Source organism: Mucor velutinosus (assembly GCF_035048745.1).
Source record: "Mucor velutinosus strain NIH1002 chromosome Unknown tig00001572, whole genome shotgun sequence".
In the NCBI taxonomy this organism is placed as follows: domain Eukaryota; kingdom Fungi; phylum Mucoromycota; class Mucoromycetes; order Mucorales; family Mucoraceae; genus Mucor; species Mucor velutinosus.
In genome coordinates this window covers 103,926-123,554 of record NW_027041898.1, presented here as the reverse complement: position 1 = coordinate 123,554, position 19,629 = coordinate 103,926, and the positions used below count along the sequence as shown (strand labels likewise).

At 38.7% G+C, this 19,629-nt stretch overlaps 7 protein-coding genes across 7 annotated transcripts; 5 read left to right on the top strand and 2 right to left on the bottom strand.

The window, feature by feature from the left end:
* Nucleotides 1-248: 248 nt before the first annotated feature.
* Nucleotides 249-2,038, top strand: ATC70_013081 (AA_permease domain-containing protein; the record flags this gene model as incomplete). Its single annotated transcript, XM_064832248.1, has 8 exons — nucleotides 249-460; nucleotides 534-615; nucleotides 679-982; nucleotides 1,043-1,131; nucleotides 1,191-1,307; nucleotides 1,409-1,506; nucleotides 1,631-1,816; nucleotides 1,879-2,038. The coding sequence occupies 8 exons, from the start codon at nucleotides 249-251 to the stop codon at nucleotides 2,036-2,038; spliced, it is 1,248 nt and encodes a 415-aa protein (XP_064687803.1).
* A 3,542-nt stretch (nucleotides 2,039-5,580) lies between these two features.
* On the top strand, nucleotides 5,581-6,958 carry ATC70_013080 (uncharacterized protein; the record flags this gene model as incomplete). Its single annotated transcript, XM_064832247.1, has 3 exons — nucleotides 5,581-5,860; nucleotides 5,917-6,444; nucleotides 6,501-6,958. The coding sequence occupies 3 exons, from the start codon at nucleotides 5,581-5,583 to the stop codon at nucleotides 6,956-6,958; spliced, it is 1,266 nt and encodes a 421-aa protein (XP_064687802.1).
* A 5,866-nt stretch (nucleotides 6,959-12,824) lies between these two features.
* Nucleotides 12,825-14,002, top strand: ATC70_013079 (uncharacterized protein; the record flags this gene model as incomplete). The annotated part of the gene is made up of 3 exons (XM_064832246.1): nucleotides 12,825-13,075; nucleotides 13,138-13,820; nucleotides 13,872-14,002. 3 exons carry the CDS (start codon nucleotides 12,825-12,827, stop codon nucleotides 14,000-14,002), a joined length of 1,065 nt encoding a protein of 354 aa, XP_064687801.1.
* An 828-nt stretch (nucleotides 14,003-14,830) lies between these two features.
* RPS28A_2 (40S ribosomal protein S28) lies at nucleotides 14,831-15,714 on the bottom strand (the record flags this gene model as incomplete). Its single annotated transcript, XM_064832245.1, has 2 exons — nucleotides 14,831-15,462; nucleotides 15,513-15,714. The coding sequence occupies 2 exons, from the start codon at nucleotides 15,712-15,714 to the stop codon at nucleotides 14,831-14,833; spliced, it is 834 nt and encodes a 277-aa protein (XP_064687800.1).
* A 292-nt stretch (nucleotides 15,715-16,006) lies between these two features.
* Nucleotides 16,007-16,951, bottom strand: ATC70_013077 (uncharacterized protein; the record flags this gene model as incomplete). Its single annotated transcript, XM_064832244.1, has 5 exons — nucleotides 16,007-16,073; nucleotides 16,147-16,460; nucleotides 16,516-16,628; nucleotides 16,687-16,776; nucleotides 16,834-16,951. The coding sequence occupies 5 exons, from the start codon at nucleotides 16,949-16,951 to the stop codon at nucleotides 16,007-16,009; spliced, it is 702 nt and encodes a 233-aa protein (XP_064687799.1).
* Nucleotides 16,952-17,173: 222 nt separating this feature from the next.
* ATC70_013076 (uncharacterized protein) lies at nucleotides 17,174-18,280 on the top strand (the record flags this gene model as incomplete). Its single annotated transcript, XM_064832243.1, has 4 exons — nucleotides 17,174-17,488; nucleotides 17,544-17,611; nucleotides 17,669-17,742; nucleotides 17,802-18,280. 4 exons carry the CDS (start codon nucleotides 17,174-17,176, stop codon nucleotides 18,278-18,280), a joined length of 936 nt encoding a protein of 311 aa, XP_064687798.1.
* A 296-nt stretch (nucleotides 18,281-18,576) lies between these two features.
* On the top strand, nucleotides 18,577-19,601 carry ATC70_013075 (Glutamate decarboxylase; the record flags this gene model as incomplete). The annotated part of the gene is made up of 2 exons (XM_064832242.1): nucleotides 18,577-18,604; nucleotides 18,670-19,601. 2 exons carry the CDS (start codon nucleotides 18,577-18,579, stop codon nucleotides 19,599-19,601), a joined length of 960 nt encoding a protein of 319 aa, XP_064687797.1.
* Nucleotides 19,602-19,629: the final 28 nt, after the last annotated feature.

Sequence of the window (19,629 nt, the reverse complement as noted above, 5' to 3'; positions counted from 1 at the left end):
TCGAAGGAGATGCAAATCCATCATCTAATTCCCCAAAAAGTAGGGATGCGTATACGGGATAGAAATGATACAAAAGGCCGATTCCATCAAATTCGTTCTTTTCCATAAACAGGTGGAATAGCGGTAAATGGAATTTTTCTCTTGGTACTCTTTGTCCATTACTAAATCACGTTTTCTCCCTCTTCTTCCTTTCTCTTTCTTTCTTTTCTTCTTTCAATTCAAAATCACCTTTTACAATCAACACCTCAATGAGCAAGAAAAGCTGCAAGAAATTTGAAGAAGATATTGATAGCTCTGAAGTCCTGGAAGATGACAACAAAAGTATCATCATGGGCCTCATTGCTCAACTGAGGAAAGGAACTGATCTCTCTCGTGTTACTTTGCCAACCTTTGTTTTGGAGCCTAGAAGTATGCTCGAAAAGATCACTGATTTCATGAGCCATCCTGATCTATTAGTTAGGTAATTAGCTTCATAGTAGCCCAATGATTACGGCAACATTGCTTAACATTAATATTATCATTCATTGCAACAGAGCATCTAAAACTGAAGATCCCACTCAAAGATTTGTGGAGGTTTGCAGATTCTTTCTTTCTGGCTGGCATATCAAACCAAAAGTAGGCTAACATATTTGCAACATATCTCAATATTTATGCTAATTCTCTGCATTGGTTATTCAGGGCGTTAAGAAACCTTACAATCCCATTCTTGGAGAGTTCTTCCGTTGTGAATATAATCTCAAGGATGGCTCAAAAGCAATGTATATCTCTGAGCAGGTCTCTCATCACCCTCCAATCTCGGCATACTACTATTCCCTGCCAGAACTAGGTATATTCGTCACGGGCGAGGCACATCCCAAAGCAAAGTTTCTTGGCAACAGTGCTGCTACCGTCATGAAGGGTTACACTCGCATTGTCTTTAGTGAATTGAACAATGAGACTTTTGAAATATCAAACCCTAATGTTTACGCTCGTGGCATCTTGTGTATGTATGACTTCATAACCCACCTTACACTATTAACATGCGTTCCATTTTCTTTCTTAGTTGGAAAAATGATCATGGAAATGGGAGATCAGTCCACTATCAAGTGTAAATCCCTGGATCTCATTTGCGAACTGGAATTCAAAACCAAGGTAAGCTTATTCCATATTAGCCAACCTTTTTCAGCGTTTCTCAATGTGTATTTTAAAAGGGTTACTTCTCTGGTCAATACCATTCAGTCACCGGAAAAATTAAGCGTATTTCTACTGGGGATGTTCTTTACGAAATATCTGGTGTATGGACAGAAGAACTGTTCATTAAGGGAAAGGTAATTGGAAGCTTGGAAAGCATAGAATGCGATCATTAATCATTTATTTCCTTTTATATACATTTTCCCAATTTCTCATTTTGGTCTTGTTATGCAAACAGAACTCATCCAAAGAATCATTCTTCAACGTTTCAAAGCACCCTGTTATTACTAAATCTGTCGAGCCTTTAGATGATCAAGAATGGAATGAATCAAGAAAGTAAGTTGTATGGTTTCTCTTGTGGTTTTTACGGACCTAAGACCAGACATTTGATGGATGAAGCCATGTTATATCATTGCTATGACTAATTCCCCGATCCCCAACCCTTTTTTTTGATCAACAGATTATGGTCCAAAGTAACTGCTGGTTTGGCTGCAAAGGACATGGATGCTGCTACCGATGAAAAGACATTTATCGAAAACAGACAACGTGAGGAGACAGCTGTCCGCCAAAAGGAGGGTTTGCAATGGCACCCACGCTTCTTCACCATCAACAAGAGTGAAGAGTATGAATTTAAAGGTGTAAAAGGGTAAAATTAGTGATACTTGGTTTCTGCAATACAAGCAACTCATCAGGTTGAATTATTTGTAGCATTGATTACAAGAACCTTTCACAAGCTAAAGACCATCTTGAAAAGCACATGTTTGCACACACACCTCCTGCTGTTTCCCCTGCAACTTCAGCAGAGACATTTATAAATGAACAAGGTCAGAAAACACTCATTTCCGATCGTAAACCAATTGCTGCTTAAATAATCATGTCTCTTTCTCGTTATACATATACATTCTTTTTCATTTTTTATATATATCATTGCCTCACCTATAGGCTTTGAGTGAAAATAACCTTATCCAATAAAACTGCACATATATCTGTTCCATTCTACGTTTTCTTTCGCTTTCTGTTAGGCTAGCCATCAGTGAAAATCGTCTACTCTTATCATGTATGTAATTTGTTGAGCACGAAAGTGGTGAGCTTGATTCAAACAACTAGTGTAGGGTTGTTCGCTGATATTTTACTTCTTTGAGCTCTCCACCATTATATGACGGCCTCAAACTAACCTGGTACTGTGCATCTGACTCCTTTACAATGCTATACCTTCAAACTATGCAAACAATTTATATATGGGCTGGCAGCAAACCTGCAATGCCTCTTACTACTCTAAGATGCGAAAAACACAGCCAAATCTGGATGCATTTGAGCACTGATTTCTCGTGCTAGAAGCCGTTAGCTCTTATTGAAACCGTTGCTCAACTTTTTTTTTTTTTTTTTTTTTTTTTTTTTTTTTTTGGATCGTCGAAAATCAACCAAAAACCATGAGTTATCCCTTGCGGATTTCATCAAAACTCAAATGATCGCGTTTTTGACCTCCAAAATGAAGGCTTTTACTATGGCATCGATCCAAGACAACCCCTGAAGCTTTGCTTATTCATATTTTCTAAGATTGCTCAATAAGCTTACTAAAAACACTAGTTATATTTAACACTATCAGATGCGTTTTGAATAGTACCTCAAGGAAGCTTAAGGGAGAATCGACCTAGCATCACGACGTATAAAGTCAATTTTCCAAAATAGATGTTTTTATATTTTGTTTTGTTTATTGATTGTGTCGCGTATATTAAGAGTAAAAGATCAGAATAAAATGGCGGTTGCAATTAAGGCAAAGGAAATAATAAAAGAATACATACTAAGCTATACTAATCTAAAAGTAAAATAAACTAAAGTAACTATATATTGGCAAAAGAGATGAGTTATATCGATTTTGAACAAAATCAGGCCAATCTTGAGGAACAAGTGAATTTTGCGAGTATAATGACAACTATCCGATCTATCTCGCTACGCTCGATGACGGTGTCGCCCTGGGGGGGGGGGGAGGGGCTCTCGCCAAAGACTTTTCAAATTAAAGATAATAATAATTTGGTATACCAAGTAGATTTTGAACAAACAATTAATAGTAAAAGAAAGGTTATATCCGAGACAGAAGAGGAAGGTATCAGCTCCCCCTCTCCCAGCACCTCTCTTTGCTTATACACTGCTATCAAAAGAAGGCTACTATTGAGACGATGTGAAAGAGAGTTCAAGTTTTATGCAGCATTTGTACACCACATTCTCTGTTCGTTCCATACTTTTTGGTAGTAGAACTGTCAAGATGGCAATATAAGTTGGCCATGTGTAGATACAGGTCTTCTATCAGATCTACAGTGACTTTTTTGAGAGGTTGCCATTGCAAAAGACACCTTTATAGGGGAAAGCTCGCAAAAAGCGCAAGGAAAAAAAGTACTCAAGCTAGGCGATTGCCCTTTCAAATCTATAATCCCCATTTAATCAGCATCGCAATCATTATTGTTATCATCAGAAAGGTATTTGGGCCAGCCAGCAACAGCGCCGCCCGCCGCCGCCAAAACTCGTTCAAGCTCAGTTTGTTTTTTCTCTTCATAATTGGCCAAATTTCGCCTTTTGTAGACTTCTTTAATTTATTTTGTGATATTCGACTATATGAACTGTGGTTATCATCCGATGCTTCCTAATACATTCTTGGAATACTTTTCAAGGCGCTTCTAATGGTACCAAGTAAGATAGATGTTTTGAACAAACTCATTGAGCAATTTGGCAAAATATGAAATAAGGGTTTTGGCCAAAATGTCGAAATTCTGCATATGAAGTGGTTTCAAAGGTTGCTTTGGATCAAGAGAAACATTTTGATTTGATATATACCATAGTAAAAGTCTTCATTTTCAAGGTGAAAAATGCGATCGTTTGATTTTCGATGAAAATCATGAGGTATCCCTCATGGTTTTTGCTCGATTTTTGGCCATGTTTTTTTTTGGCCCAAAAAGTTGAGCAAAGGTATCAGGAAGTTACTACTACTCAAGTACAATTGTTTGGCGTCATTCCGGTGGCCCAGAAAGGTCTACATGTCAAGATATGAAGGCTTGAAAGCTGTCAAATTTGGTTATGTTTTGCTTTATGGCTCTATTTACACGGCATGAATCACATCTTGGTAGCTGAAGTCTTCTGGAAGGGTAGTTCTGCAGCCTGTGAAACCTACCATGGCTTTGCACCTTTGCTTCGCTACGGTAATCCCTCCAAACCCTTTTTTTATTGTCGGCTTCTCTGGTGGTTTTACTCACCTTTGTCCAGCTTTCAATTCTTTAGAATTTCATTTGAAAGAATGTGAATGGCTTGTCTATTTTTTAAAAGCATAGTTTTCCAGTATATATATAGTGAAGAAGGTAACGAGAGATGATGATGCACGGCAGATGTCAGACCAAGCTCTTATATTTGTAACATGAAAGTTGACGCTTTGGTAAAATCAACACATCTTTAGATCCTTCAGATGTTGCGTGAACAAGCGTGATGTGAGGTGAACTCGATCTAATGGATCAAAGGGTTGAGATGGGTGTTTCTGTTGTGATACTGCAGATTATGTTGTAGAACTTGATTTGCACCATGTGCCGCTTGACAAGGATCAATGTTTGCATATCAAGACCAATAATTATAGAAAAATTTACTTTTTGTTTTCGAATTTCTTCCGAAAAACAGCCCGGCCCTTGCCTATTGCTCTTCTTAGTAGTATAATTGCGCTACTTACCGAGGAACAGAAGATGAGATACTGATTTTCTGTCGGTTTTTGGAGATTCTATGAAAATTAATTTCTGGTTGTTCTTTTGTAGCACCTTGAAAGATAAGTTTTTGTCCCTATTTGTGATTTGTAGATAGGATCCAAACAAAACAAAAAAAAAAAGCACACCAGCCTGTCAAACATGCAAACATGCATGCAAAAACTGCTTTGCGGGCGAAATGTGCAGATTTTCCCAAGACACACGGTATAATCAAAGATCGGAAAGAGACGCTGAACTCTAATTGGGTGCACCAATACATGGCAAAAGGCAAATGCTTGGAATTGCGGCTAATGCAAATCATGTTGAATCTTAATTGAAAGGATCCACAGTATAATTCACAAATTGCAATCATACTTCATGAAAGAAATATAGCTTAGGGTAATAGGATAAGTATATAGATCAAGAGATTTCGTCAAAACTGATCTTGAATCCCATTGTACACTGTTGTACACAGATAGAGAACCTTTGTCCAGTCACTATCTCACGGTGACGCGCAGAGAGAGAGAGCTCTACCGATGCATTTGTGGCAACCGATGTACTTGTGGCCTCTCTCTCACTCTCTCTGCTTGCGGTGTATCAATAAGATAGAAGAGGAACATCGGTATAAAAGGATGTAGATGTTTCAATTGTATTCTCTTTTTCTTTTTTTCTCTACAAACATTTGCATCAGAAAATGGAAAACACAGCTGTCAATGCCGTTGAAGATCACACACCTGGAAGGCTAGGAACATATGCATTAAAGTTCATGTCCGAGAATTCCTTTGGATACAAGCTCTTCTTTGGTCCTGATCCACACAAGGTACGCCCCAAGGTTCTTTTGCTCCTGGCAGGTCTATTGCTTTTGCAGGTAGCCATCTGGGTAATTGCTGTGTGCGTCTTTAAACCCTATCCTTCCATGGTCGGTACTGGTGCTCTTGCGTATACTCTAGGTCTGCGTCATGCTGTGGATGCGGGTAAGATCTATCACAAATCATGAATGTGATTTTAATCTACTAACTAACGCAACCAGACCACATCTCTGCCATTGATAATGTCACTCGCAAATTACTCAACAACAACCAACATCCGGTCTGCGTGGGATTATTTTTTTCTCTCGGCCACTCCACTGTTGTATTCATCACATCTATCATCGTTGCTGCAACTGCCAATGCCGTAGCCAATAATATCGAAGACTTTTCTGAGATTGGAGGATTGATTGGTACATCTGTGTCCATTACATTTTTAGTGTTGATTGCCATCCTTAATCTGGTATGTATGATCGGTGTCATCAAGACAATGAAGCGAGTCAAGAAAGAAGGCGTCTACACGGAAGTTGACATTGAGGAATATCTGGCCAATAGAGGTATTCTTGGGCGGTTCTTTCGTCCTGTCTTTAGATTTGTCAATGCTTCTTGGAAGATGTACCCTCTTGGTTTCCTGTTTGGATTAGGCTTTGATACAGCTTCCGAAGTGACATTATTGGGCATCACTGCAGTTCAGGGTGCACAGGGCATGTCCATGTGGCTCATTATTCTGCTTCCGATCCTTTTCGCATCAGGTAAGTTTTGTCAGGGACCAGCAGTATTAAATATTTCCTAAAATTGGCATTACTAGGCATGGCATTGATTGATTCGCTCGACAGCATGTTGATGCTCTTTACCTATACCTGGGCTTACATCAACCCTGTACGAAAGCTATTCTATAATTTGACCATCACGACAATCAGTGTGGTCGTCGCTGTTGTTGTAGCTTTGATTGAGCTATTCTCATTGATTGGAGAACAACTCGAGTTGGACAACGGATGGTGGAGATTCTGGTATTTCTTGGCTGATAGTTTTGAATGGATTGGTATTATTATTGTGGGAGCTTTTATTGTTACTTGGGCAGTGAGTGCTGTAGTTTATCGCCTCGCTGGTTATAGAGATTTGGAAAAGGAGTTCGACGACTTCAAGCCTGAAAATATCAAAGTAGAAACTATTACGGAAGACCTACCTAAAGATATTGAGGAAGGCATCAAGACCGAGATTGAAATAAATCAGGACGAGAAGCCTTCTGGGAAGACCCAACTCTGAATGACAGCCAGCATTTCCCAAATGTAGGAAAAAAAAACAACATATCCAACGATCGTCGATGGTCGTTTATAAAACTTTCAAATAGCATTCATAGTGTACCATATTCACATAACTATATATATTAAATAAAAACAAAAACTTCAACATTGTGAGCTCAAAGCATTTATTCGTTGTGTTTATCTTTTCTAATTTCCAGCCTTTTTGACAAATTTATCATGAAGTTATCACTTGCACTCATTGCTTTCACGTCCTTGGTAGGTGTCATGGCCACAACTAACGTCACCGAGAGTGATGCATGTCCGCAATCTTTGCAGAGAACAACCTCCAAGACATCTGTGCATTTGTGCGGAAGCAGGCAGGGTTCATTCAAGTAAGTATAGAGCCTATACTTTATATATCACTGTTTAGTTGAGCCACGTTCTGCTTTACAGAATTGATTATATAGAACTTGATCCGAACCCACCTACCTAAGGTCAGAATTTGAATATAGAGTTTAGTGGGTATTTGGAGGAGGAAATACCACGTTACTCATATGTAGATCTTTCGGTGGAGCTTGGATTTTTCAAAGTTTTACATAAACAAATTGACCTTTGTTCAGAGGTATTGCGAAATGGGACAGCCTGTCCTATAAGCAGTGGTTCTTATCATTATTCAACGAACCTTATTGTACCCTCTTTGCTTCGTAAGTATTAATATAATATTCGAGATGGATAAAGCAATGTGCTGACCCATTTATTTCTAGCCAATGTAAGTTTTATCGCAATACTTTTGCAATCATTTGTTCAAGTATTATCTTTGTAGGGAGACTATTCTATAAATGCAGGTATTGTTACGCCTCAAGGTGGAAGGATCACTTGCTTGATGGTGGACGCTTCACTTTAGGCAGTCTTTTAGAGAAAACTTGTCATAGTAGCTTCAATCAGGTACAATATTAGCTAATGCCAAAGAGTCGCTTGATCAAAAAAAGATATAGCTCAATTTTATAAGTAAAAAAAAAAAAAACGACACCATTCGGATAAATTCCGCTTTTCATCGATTCAGGCATGAATAGAATGGATAAAGAGGCTCAAGTGTATGCCCCTTCACATTTTTGATAGCTTGAGAATGCGACATATTGGGACGCGGCCATAAACCTATCTTACATTTTAAGTGAGAATGCCGAATTAAAATATAAGAGAGCTTGCCTTTCCTTCTGATCGATCAATGATTAGTAGAGCTGATGTTCTACCTTGGTGGCATCTACAGCATGGTCTTGTCAATAACGCTTTTGCATATCATCGATTGATAAATTTATGTATATGCATCGGTACACCACTTGCTCTGTATCAATCCTGTTGTCTGCTAATTTCTCCTTAGCTATTTATTAGGATACACTAGCCGCTGAATTTTTTCATTTTAATCTGTCTGTCGATCCCTTGTCACTTCAAATCCCGCATGTCAAATAATAACAGCCGGACTTTCAAAGAATTTTTTGATCTGCTTGAAATGATTGGATGTGCCTGAATTTGCTATCCATCAAGCGTTAAGCTGGTTGTCAGCAGTGAAAGTGAATCATACACAAATAAGGTTTTTGAATGATTTATAAGAATTCTTTCAAACAAAACGTTATACAGAGGAATTTAAATATTGTTTGAGAATAAAGTTTTGAGAATTCGATTTTTTTTTGTTCATGCATGTAACTTCGGAAAAGCGTATCCTCTAGACACCCAAAACGCATAAAAGCTGTACTATCGACACCAAATTAAGACCACGTTTGTAATGCCAACCATAAAGTGCATTATCGTACGATATATTATTCATTAAAACATCGTTTCGTGTTACTGCAACCAGTAAAAATGTAACATTTGGAAAGTGCCCCACAAGAGCGATTATTCGATCGATGATCTAATTGATGTACAAAAAAGCCAGATGGTCAACAGAAGTCTGTGCTGCTGTTTTCATGATAAACCACAACACTTTGTATTTGGATGCTCCCGCCTCCTCCAGACGTCTCATCGATCCAATCATGTAAGTTTACTGAAAAAAAAAACTAAAGCTAAAAATTATTCGAACGAACTTTAAGCACCAAGTGAACCATATGGTATATGGTAAGCAGATTTATAATATATTTCAGCATATAGCGCAATCAATCAATGATTTAGCAAGCAAAGGTTGTAGCCATTTCAATTCGACTGACTTCGTAATTTTATCAACACTACACGTGAACAACCTGACGTTCGACACATGTAATACACATGAGGCTCGATATGTAACTACCCTAGTTGTACATTTTTTATAAATATGCTTTGTAGACGTCTGATCTGACAAAATGCTGACAGATGTCGATGATTTAATTTTTCATTGATAGTTTGGTGTCTCGTTTCTTTAAATACATTTTGACACTACGATCAAAACAGGAATTTACCTACACTTGTTTCTAGAGAGAACACTGTAGAAATACAACGTATCAAGGGTAGTAGTGGCAGCCATGCATTCTTCCACGCTGATTGACGTACGGACCACACAAATGTCTTACTTGATAAATAGTTAATGGAAGTATTAAAAGACATCATTAAGAACCAAGTGTTTGTTTGCATTTGATCATGTGTGATGTACACTCTTTACTTCTACTCATTTCTATCGAGTATTATAGGATTCAGCCTGATTCTTCTTTCAAGAGATTCATACCTAGCTTGACTTATTGGCTCTCTGTGAGCCATCTGCGTTATCTTTGGAATTTCTTATAAAAGAACGGTTTCCTCTTTGCTACCTAAGAAGCAACTTTGTATTACTCGAAAATGGAGTTGATCTATTCGGTTACCAGTAACATTGCAAGTCGATAAAGTTTTTCCTAGACAACATCCAGCTAGATAGAAGGCAACAGGCGCCAATTAGACCTTTGCAATGTCATCATCAAAACCAAAAAAGCACCTTAATATACCTAATGCAATTAAAGTAGAGGGTCAAAGCGCTTCAAAGTTCAAGATGCGCCTTGCTCGAAAACATTGAATGAATCTTTTGTATAGTTACATTCTTCAATAAATAGCAACATTGCTACATCTTTTAATGCACGGGTATAAGTTGTGTACACATGTAAATATTTGCAGCATTTTACACAAAACAAGAGGCATTAAGAGAGAGTTTGAAAGAGGAATATTCAGAAACTTTAAAAAATCCAGCCCTGTGTACTGTACCCGGGCTAATAACTCCATTTCACCTTCTTGCTAGTCCAAGAGAGGTGGCTAATAGCAATTCATCATACTAATCTAAACTCATTCTGAAATCCGTATGAAGGGAGGGATTCCTCCTTAAAGGCAATTGTAAATCTAGGCTAGCCCATGAAATACAAGTGGGACATTTCCTCTTTTACATCACATTTGTTCTTGCAAACAGTAGCCATCTTAGGATCATTGGTTTTGGCAAGATGAACCAAATAAGAATCTGCACCATCACGGTATCATGAAACTGATACTTCTCCATATGAAACCTGGTCAAGGCGTACAGAACTTGTATCCATCTTGACATCAAAGTGAAATATTCACACAGGTGATACTAGTATGTATAGTGTTACACGTCTCCTATTAGACTTATACTGTATTCATCATTGAATTCTCATTCACATTAGTAACAGTATCATTCGTATCTCACACTTTTGCACTCTTAAATATAATGCTCGAGAAGAAATGTCCCATTATTCTATGGGAAAGATCCAAGCCTGCAATTCGTCCAATATACATGGTAGGCCAAATTTAGATCAAACTAATAATGTTTTGGGGCTGAGGCGTCTATCAAAGCTATGTCATGCTTCTTAGATTCTGTTCATAGCATAGCAAACTTCTCAATCCAGAGGAGGACGTACAAAATAGCAAAGAGCAATCTACTTCAAGAATTGACTTTCAGCTTATCCGTTATCGCATACTGTATTGAACAACATCATAAGTCAAGCAAGGTAATATGTTCTTACGAGATTGTTGCCATAGACGTATAAAATATTTTTCATGATGAATAAACCATCGTAAGTCTTGTTTTTTTTTCTGTTTCATAGCTTAGTTTGATAGCTTGGAAGCTGTGTTTATCTGAATATGCTCTTGCTTTCATCTGTAAAAATTCTTTCATACTGCGATTTCGACCATCATTTGAGGCAAATAATTATTCCAACAAGTACACCAATGGCTTGACTTTGCTTTAAACGTTAATTCATATGAGCCTCTATTAATAATCTTCACAATCAAAAAAAAAAAAAAAAAAAAAAAATAATAATCAAGCTACCAAATACTTTGAATTGATCGTGATTGAGGGGTAAAAGTTTTAGTCGAAATTCAAGTTCCTCTTTGATGAATCACATCACCAAGTGGGACCAACCTATTTACTAAATAGCTCATAATACTTGATTCAGAGGTAATAAACATGCAGTTCAGTGTACGTTTAGCGAAGGACGGATACACAAGCATATAAAATGCTCGTGCCCACTTTTTCTTGTAACATGGAAGCTAATGCCAATGATGCACACTTACTTCATTGGATTCGAAATTCCTAATTGTCCTGAATACAATCTAATTGGATTGTCATTAATGCAACTGCCTTCAACCATGGCTGTTGTTCTAGATCAAAACTTGCGGCGATGAGTCAGAATCTATTGGGTATGTTTCACAAAGGAAAAGGAGTTATATGAATGGGAAGGGAGGAAGGAATCTAGCAAAATCTGCGCCTGCAAACAAGCATTCCAACATTTACCATACCACCTCGGATTTAAATACATCTAATCGCAAGGGACAATGCATGGATCACTCAAGACTCTTTTCTTGCGATCGTTTTCTTCAAGACGAGCAAAACTGATGGTAACTGAATTTTCTTAATAAACGACAAGAAAGTTTTGTTTAAACTGCCAAAGATATGAATTTCTTATTGTTTGACAACGGATTTTGATATCCAGAATTCCAAGCAAAAAAAATGAGATGGAGGATTAAAGTGGGTAGATCAATTACTAGTAATAGTTTAGAAGACACAGAAGAAACCACGGCAAGTGCGCAGATAACCGGTATTTTGCTCTGTTTCATTGTTCCAAACTTTAAATAGACATTGAGACAGTAGTAAAGATCCAGATGATCAGCATCTCCATGTCGATTTTGGATACAAAGAATACAGAGGCATGTCGCTATCTCGATTGAAAAAAAGGCCTCTGTATTGCATTCAAATTTCCGCATTTGCAACTGTCGACATGTATTCATATAGCAAATGAAATTATCCGAAATTCACACACAAAACAATCCCTCTAGGAGGTGCACGGGCGCGTGATTGTGCAACATGCTGTAAAAGAGATTGATATGTTAGGGATATCTACGCTTACTATGATAAAGTTTAAGACATATGCATCAGTTTGCTATGATAGTACTCTAAAACAATGACGTTCTAACCCAATTGATCCCATTTCTCAAAGGAAAATCGAGATCCATGAAAAAAAAAATGCAGCTTCATGTCCTAAACATCTTCTACATTTTGAGAACTTGTGTCTGTATTATGCTGCAGTCTGATAATAGAACAATGCAATTGAGCACAAATCAAACAGAAAATGGTCATGGGTCCTTCGGAGTCCTTGTGCACTCTAACTGTGCTTTCATAACCTTAAAAATCAAGCCAAGTTGTTTATAGTATCCCTGTCCTACCTCTATCTGCTCTTTAAACGACTAAAATGTTGAGATCAAACTTATTAAATTAGCAACAGCAGCTGCAGGACAAAAAGGACAGATTATTCACATCAGAATACCTAGTATTTTTGGCTTGTCTGCGCATATAAATACCTCCCATCTTTTGCTAAAGCCATTTTTCTTATCTTTTTCTCTTGTCTCTTTCACAACTTCCTCCCCGCCCATTGTCCTCAAATCTTAACATGTTCCAATACCATCCTCAAGATTCACAACAGCAGCACCCCTCTGAAGGCTCAACACATAACGCTAATCTCTACATGTTATTCAACAAGTTCTCTGGTGATGCCAATGAAAGCCCTAACAAGAGATTGACCAAATCAAAGTCCACTCCTGTTTCTGTGGAGGCATCTCCTCACATGAGCGAGAAGGAAGAAGCAGCCGATCTTGCTGAGGCAGAAGATGCTGGATCACCTAGTAGCCAGAGCTCCAAGAGGTATAGTTGATACAGATGCACATGAATCATTATTGGTACTAAACGCACGGACTACTATTCAGTCGCCGCATGTCTTTGAATAAAGCTGAAAGAAGAGCTGAACATAACGCCATTGAACGTGCTCGCAGAGAGTGCCTAAACTCCAAATTCCAGCAGCTGGCAGAGGCACTTCCCAATCTTCAAAACCATCGCCGTCCATCCAAAGGCCAAATCGTTGAAAAAGCTCTCGATTGGGTTAAGCAAAACATGACAAAAGAAGACAGATATCAATATCAAATCATACAACTTCAAAATGAAAATAAACGACTGATGACTCAGATCAGCATTGTCCAAGAGCAACAGCATAATAGTGGCATCATCACACCACCAGCCTCATCCTCCTCGACGTCTTGTTCTTCCGCTTCTTCTCCTCCTATCACTGCCCCATTTCCCGCTGCTCTCTGTCAACAGCAATTTCCCGCGCATTCAACTCCAACAGCAATTGATGCCCCCACATCCTCTACTAGTACTAGTAGCAATTCTAAACTTAGAAATGCACCTTGTTATTATCAACAGCAGCCCGTCGATGAGATATCGCTCATGTATGCAAACAATGTTGTAGGCTATGGCCCTCAACTCCACCCACATCATTATAGCAGTGTTCCATACAATATGCCATTCAAAGTCGAAGATGATAATGATAGCAATTCCTCAATCGAGGAGCAGCAATTACAAATGGCATACACTGATATATCGCAATGTACATGTAAGTTACATACAGACGTTATATAATGCTTTTGCCTAACATCTCTTGCAGTATTTGACATGAACCACCCTTTAGCTGTTCAGTCTTCATGGACATCCATTCCAGCATCTAGCAAATCAATCTCCCAAAACAATACACAATATACATATCCCATTGGTCATCCCATGTATACGCATTATTAATCTACTATTTAACCCTGCTTATCACTCACCCACTCACTCATTCACTCACTCACTCACTCACTCTCTCTCTCTCTCTCTCTGTATTTACCATCATAATCACGCACTTGGCACCTTGTACACTTTATTTACTTTTTACATGTTTTTATTGTTATTTTGGATGTAATAATAAAGCACTCACTCAGCTCATATGGAATGATGGCATGTCTTTCCGTTTTTGTTTAACTTCAGGTATCTTAACATCTTTTTTGCATCAAATCAAAGCCATGTGCACTTGCATGTTGTTGCTTTCGCGTAACAAACAACTCAAAAATGGGAGTCAAAACAATAAGATTGAGAGTCGGTAATCTTCATTAAAATAGACAATAGTTTTGATAAAGTCAAGATTGTAACACAATTTACTAAGCGTTACATGCAGTTATCGTACGTTATATACATCATGATGTGTGTGTGTGTGTCTTGATTTATGATTACTGTACTCTATTTAGCTGACATGCGGCCACCACATATGCAACAGATCGACCTTACAGCATTTTTTTTTATTGATCTATTTCCATCAAATACACAAAACATTAAATCTCAATCTAAGCCATCCTTTCAATTGCTTCAAACAAATCGAGATCAGTCTGCAACGCTGATCTCAAAAGCAAAAAAAAAAAGGATAGCAAATGATAACCCCTTTCCATCAATCGAGGGCGGTGCAAAAATGCACACTTTTATTTATTCAATGAGCAACATGCACAATTAAGAGATAGCGCGCAGCACATCGCATAGTCAGATTCGGGAAATAATAGGACCGGGAAGCTTAAGATGCCTGTTTCTCACACATACTCATAACGTAAAGTCGTCATTTTGTGATATAAATCGAAATTGTGATGCTAGTGCTGCTGCTGCTGCTGGCGACGCTGTTAATGTACTATAGGCTGGCACGTCATTCATCAAGTGCTGTTGTTTATTCAGATCAAACTCATGTGATGTTATTGTTGTTGTTGTTGTTGTTGCTAGTGGAAAATGATCCTGCTGCAGTGTTGGTGTATCGTCAGCAAGTGAAAATGGCATCATCAACAAGTCATGATGATTAAATGTGTATGGTATTTTAGTACTTTGGCTAGGCAATGTTGTGGCTGTGGCCAATGCATGTTCAAATACTTCCTTATTGTTATTAGGCGATGTATCAGGTGTAACAAAAGGTGGCACAAGCATTGAAGAACATGTAGTCTGTGTATTGATGCCCTGTGAAATGACGTTTGATGCAATCATGGCGGTCTGGCCCAAGGATGATTTCTTGGTCTTGCGTTGAGGAGCGTTGGATTCTCCAGGCTTTCGTTTGTAAGGTCCTCTTTTCATGCCTTTTTGACGTTCCTTTCTAATTGAGTTTCTACAGGTATCTGCTAAATTGTATTTCAAGCATCTCTGACATGGACGACCATCGTCGCACTTTTTGCATGCTTTCTGGCAATGAACTATGAAAACATTCAGAAAAATGTTTCAAGGTAGTTTCAACCAAACTTACCACAGGCATTCTTCACCTGATTTCTTTTGGGTTTAGCTAATGTTTGCTCATTCAGTGCGAGCTTTTGTTCTAGTGAAGGGACTTGTGGATCTTGAACGAAACCCTGTTGTTGTAGAGATAGAGGCAATTGAGTTGGAATCGCGCTAATATCGAAATAACTTTGCTGCAAAAGTAGTTGACCCATTGGCACTTGCATATCCATGACTTGAAGTTGTAGATTAAAGAACTAAGAAAGAAAAAGGAGCAGAAGAGAAAAAAAAAAGCAATCTTTGAGAAATTAACCTATCTTTTAAGGTTGGATTATGTCACTTTGGAACACTACAAGAATCATATCATCTCGAATAAACACTGAAAATATCAACTGCGCTCATGTTGCTAGAAATTATCGTCCCACTTCAAATTGATGTCGACATTATGAATGATGGTAAATGCTTTTATATGAACTGAAATGCAAGAGATGTCTAAATGTTAAATGTTCTAATTGTCTATTGAATCTATACAAATTTGGAAACAAATGCAACAGTTTCGTTACGAGAAGGAGCATTAGAGGGAACAACATGACTAATCGAGGGTGAGAAATAGTTAGTACACACATGTCACCTTGATGAAACAAGTGATAAAGAGCACAACTTACCCGCCAGTATGACGAATGACAGCAGGATCAATACATTGAGCAACGAGTTCATCTTGGAGATCAGGTGAAATCAACTTGTCTTCTTGACCGATCATGAAAAGAGTAGGAGTGCTGATCTTGTGAGTCCAAATATTTTGTGTAGCCTTTTGAGCTGCTGGCTTGAAACCAGCAGCAAGCATAGCAAACTTAAAGTTGGGATGCTCAAATTCAGGACCAAAGAGTGCAGGTGCCAAAGTACGATCTTCGAGAGCAACGAGGATAACAGCAGCAAGACAGGCACCTTGAGAGAAGCCAAAGATACCGTCAAATGGGCCCTGAAATCAAAATTAATCACCATGGCAACGAAATGGGTACCTGCATAAAATTTACCTCTTTGGTCATGACATCCTTTACAAAAGCAACAGACTCTTTGAATCCCATGTAGTAGCCATCTTCAGTTTGTTGGTCAGGATAAGGTTGCCACCAAGCAAAAGGCTTCTCCTCTACAAAAGACGATTGTTAGTAAAGGATCAAGGATGGATGCATCACATCTCTTGGTACCTTCAGGGGCATTCTCATCAGCAGCAGCAAGACGATGAGCTTCAGAAGTATACTTGGGGTCAGTGGTCATTTGAGGCGCAGTAACATACACTATAAATCCAACATCAGCAAATGATATTGACATTTGGATACATTGGAGATGCTTACCCAAGTCAGCCATCTTGTCGAGCTTCTTCCGAATGACAGCAGTCTTTTTGCGAAAGACTGCAGCATTTTGGACCATACCATGGAGACAGAGGATACGCAGCTTCTTGTGAGTGGTCATCTTTGATTTTTATTATTATTAATTCTAGTAAAGAAAAAAGTTTTTCCTATGATAAATGTTGCAAATTTATACATTTTCCTTGCCATTTAGTGCAAGTTTCATAGCTGAGATTTTACAGTGACTAGGTTTTACATGCAAATTGCTACATGCTGGCTCTCCCCCTTTGATACGAACTCCCATTGTTTGTTGTAAAATTCTTTATTCCATCATAAAATACAAGGAATGACTACAAATTTATCACCTCAGACTAACCAAGACTCTTGTTCAAAGAGTGAATTGCAACAACCGCCTCCATTTAATGCCATGACCAGCTTTCTAAACACCAACGAAAGTACATCTGATGCATCAGCAGCCCCAACCTCTATATTCAGTACACTACCAGCCCACAAGAAAGACATTTCCAATGCTCCGCCAGCCTTCTTTGTTGGAAGATCCAGCGATACCCTTGATGTGGATGAACCTGTAGGACAGACGAGAGATCAGCGTAATTTATCAATTGGCTATGGTGATAGACGGTTGTCTGGTGTTCTCTCAGAGGTAATACATTGCCCTGCATATGCTACAAGTCGTATTAACGCTTGATTCACGGCAGAAACTTGAGGATACAAAAGCCGATAGTACTGTAATGAGAGATGGGCAAGAAGAAGCAGCATCTAAAAAGTAAGGAAGACATTGTAGACGAGATTACGGATGATTGTATTGACGCTAGATGAGTAGACGCATATTTTTGGGCACTGCCGAAGCACAACGTGGACTGTTTGGAAATGGTATTGTGCCAAAGAGACGTAGAGGTACTGATGTAGTCGAACGCAATATTCGGAATAAGCACTAAGCAATATTTGATGGAAAGGATCTTCTTCATTGCAGCATGATGAAAGCAGAGCATCCAAAATTAGCGAGTCTCAATCAAGGACAGTTCGAGTATTTGGCTACCCCTCAAATTTGGTGAACAATGTCATTTCTCACTTCAACAGATACGGTAAAATCGAGCACTTTGAACAAGCACCTGGTGGAAATTGGATCTCGATCACATACGAAAAGAACGCCTCTGCATTAGCAGCTTTGAAGAGTAATGGAATCGTTATATCAAAGAATCAGTTAATAGGCGTGACATTGGAGGAGACACATGCGGATCCTGTTGTGCAAAATGTTGTTCCATTGGAGAAGGCGAACGGCGTATTTAAAACCAATACAGCTAATACGAGTTTTGAAAGCGGTTTAGGAAAAGGAAAAGTGGGTGTTAGCGCGATGGACAAGACTAATGCAGGAGCCACTTCGTTCTTGAGTTACATCTCTGAAAAAGTTCAAGAAGTCGTCTTTGGTTGGTAGAATTGCACACACAAAAGACCTCTCTCCCAATCACAATTGATATTTCGAAATGACCAACGTTGACCATCTGCCTACTGTTTTACATATACTCTACTTTGCTACATGATTGGCTATCATGCCTGAGTCACCCTTAAATCAAAGGCTCATATTCAACATGATTTACATGATCAAAATTCTAATAAAGCAAATATAAAAACCCCACATCTCAAACTACAGATCTGCTCTTTCATCCCTTCTTTGATCTACATCATTTCGTATCATACGCATACCAAATCAATATACACATTTCATCTGCAATGACTTCAGTACCTGAGCAATTTAAAAGTAAGAAGCCACACACTCACATCTCGCTTGATTCACCGTTTACTGATCAGTACTTAAACCTGTAGTTAACTTTACATCCGGAGCAATGGGACTCTCACTCTCCTATGCTTGTATGCATCCTCTTGACACCATTAAAACTCGAATTCAAGCTGATACCACAGGCAATTGGCGCAAAGTGGTATTCTCCAAATCAACCCTCAACAGTCTTGGAAGAGGCTTCTTTGTTTCCGCTTTAGGTGCAGCAGGCCAAGGTGGTGCTCGATTCAGCACTTATGAATTTTGTAAATCCAAGATGCTTCCCAAGGAAAAGAACGCGCTCACCATCCCTGTCACTGCCTTATCAGCCATTCTCGGCGACTTAGCATCGAGTGTGATCAAAGTACCCAGAGAAGTAGTAACTGCCAAACTTCAAATCGACCATTACAAGACAATCAACGGTCAAAAACCCAACGCTGGATTTGTGATTCGACAAACCTTGTTAGAAGAAGGACCTAAAGGCTTATTTCGAGGATTTTGGGCTATCGCTGCTCGCGATTCACCCTTCATGGTCATTCTTTTAGTATCTTACGAAAACTTCAAGGCATTTCATCATCGCTCAGTAAGAGAAGCTTTAGAAAAGACAAGAGAATACAGAGCCAAGCAAAAGCAGATGGTGGCAGGTGCTGCTTTCGAGGAATTAGAAGCTGATATTCCTACTATGCGTAGTATCATGTATGGCGGCATCAGCGGCTTTTTGGCCGGTTATTTCACAACACCCATGGACGTTTTACGTACGCGCATGATTGCTCAAAAAGCAGTAAACCCCATGTCTGTGACAGAGATGGCCAAGCATGTGGTGGCTTCAACTACTGGTACTTCGGCTGTCCAGAGATCAATCAATATCTATAGATCCTTCTTTGTTGGTGCAATTCCTAGAAGTTTTTGGTGGTTTGGTATTTGCGGCATCTTTTTCCCAACCTACGAAACCTTGAAATCACTCATGAATAGCAACAGCTAGAAAAGAAAATCATAAAATCATCTTGCAT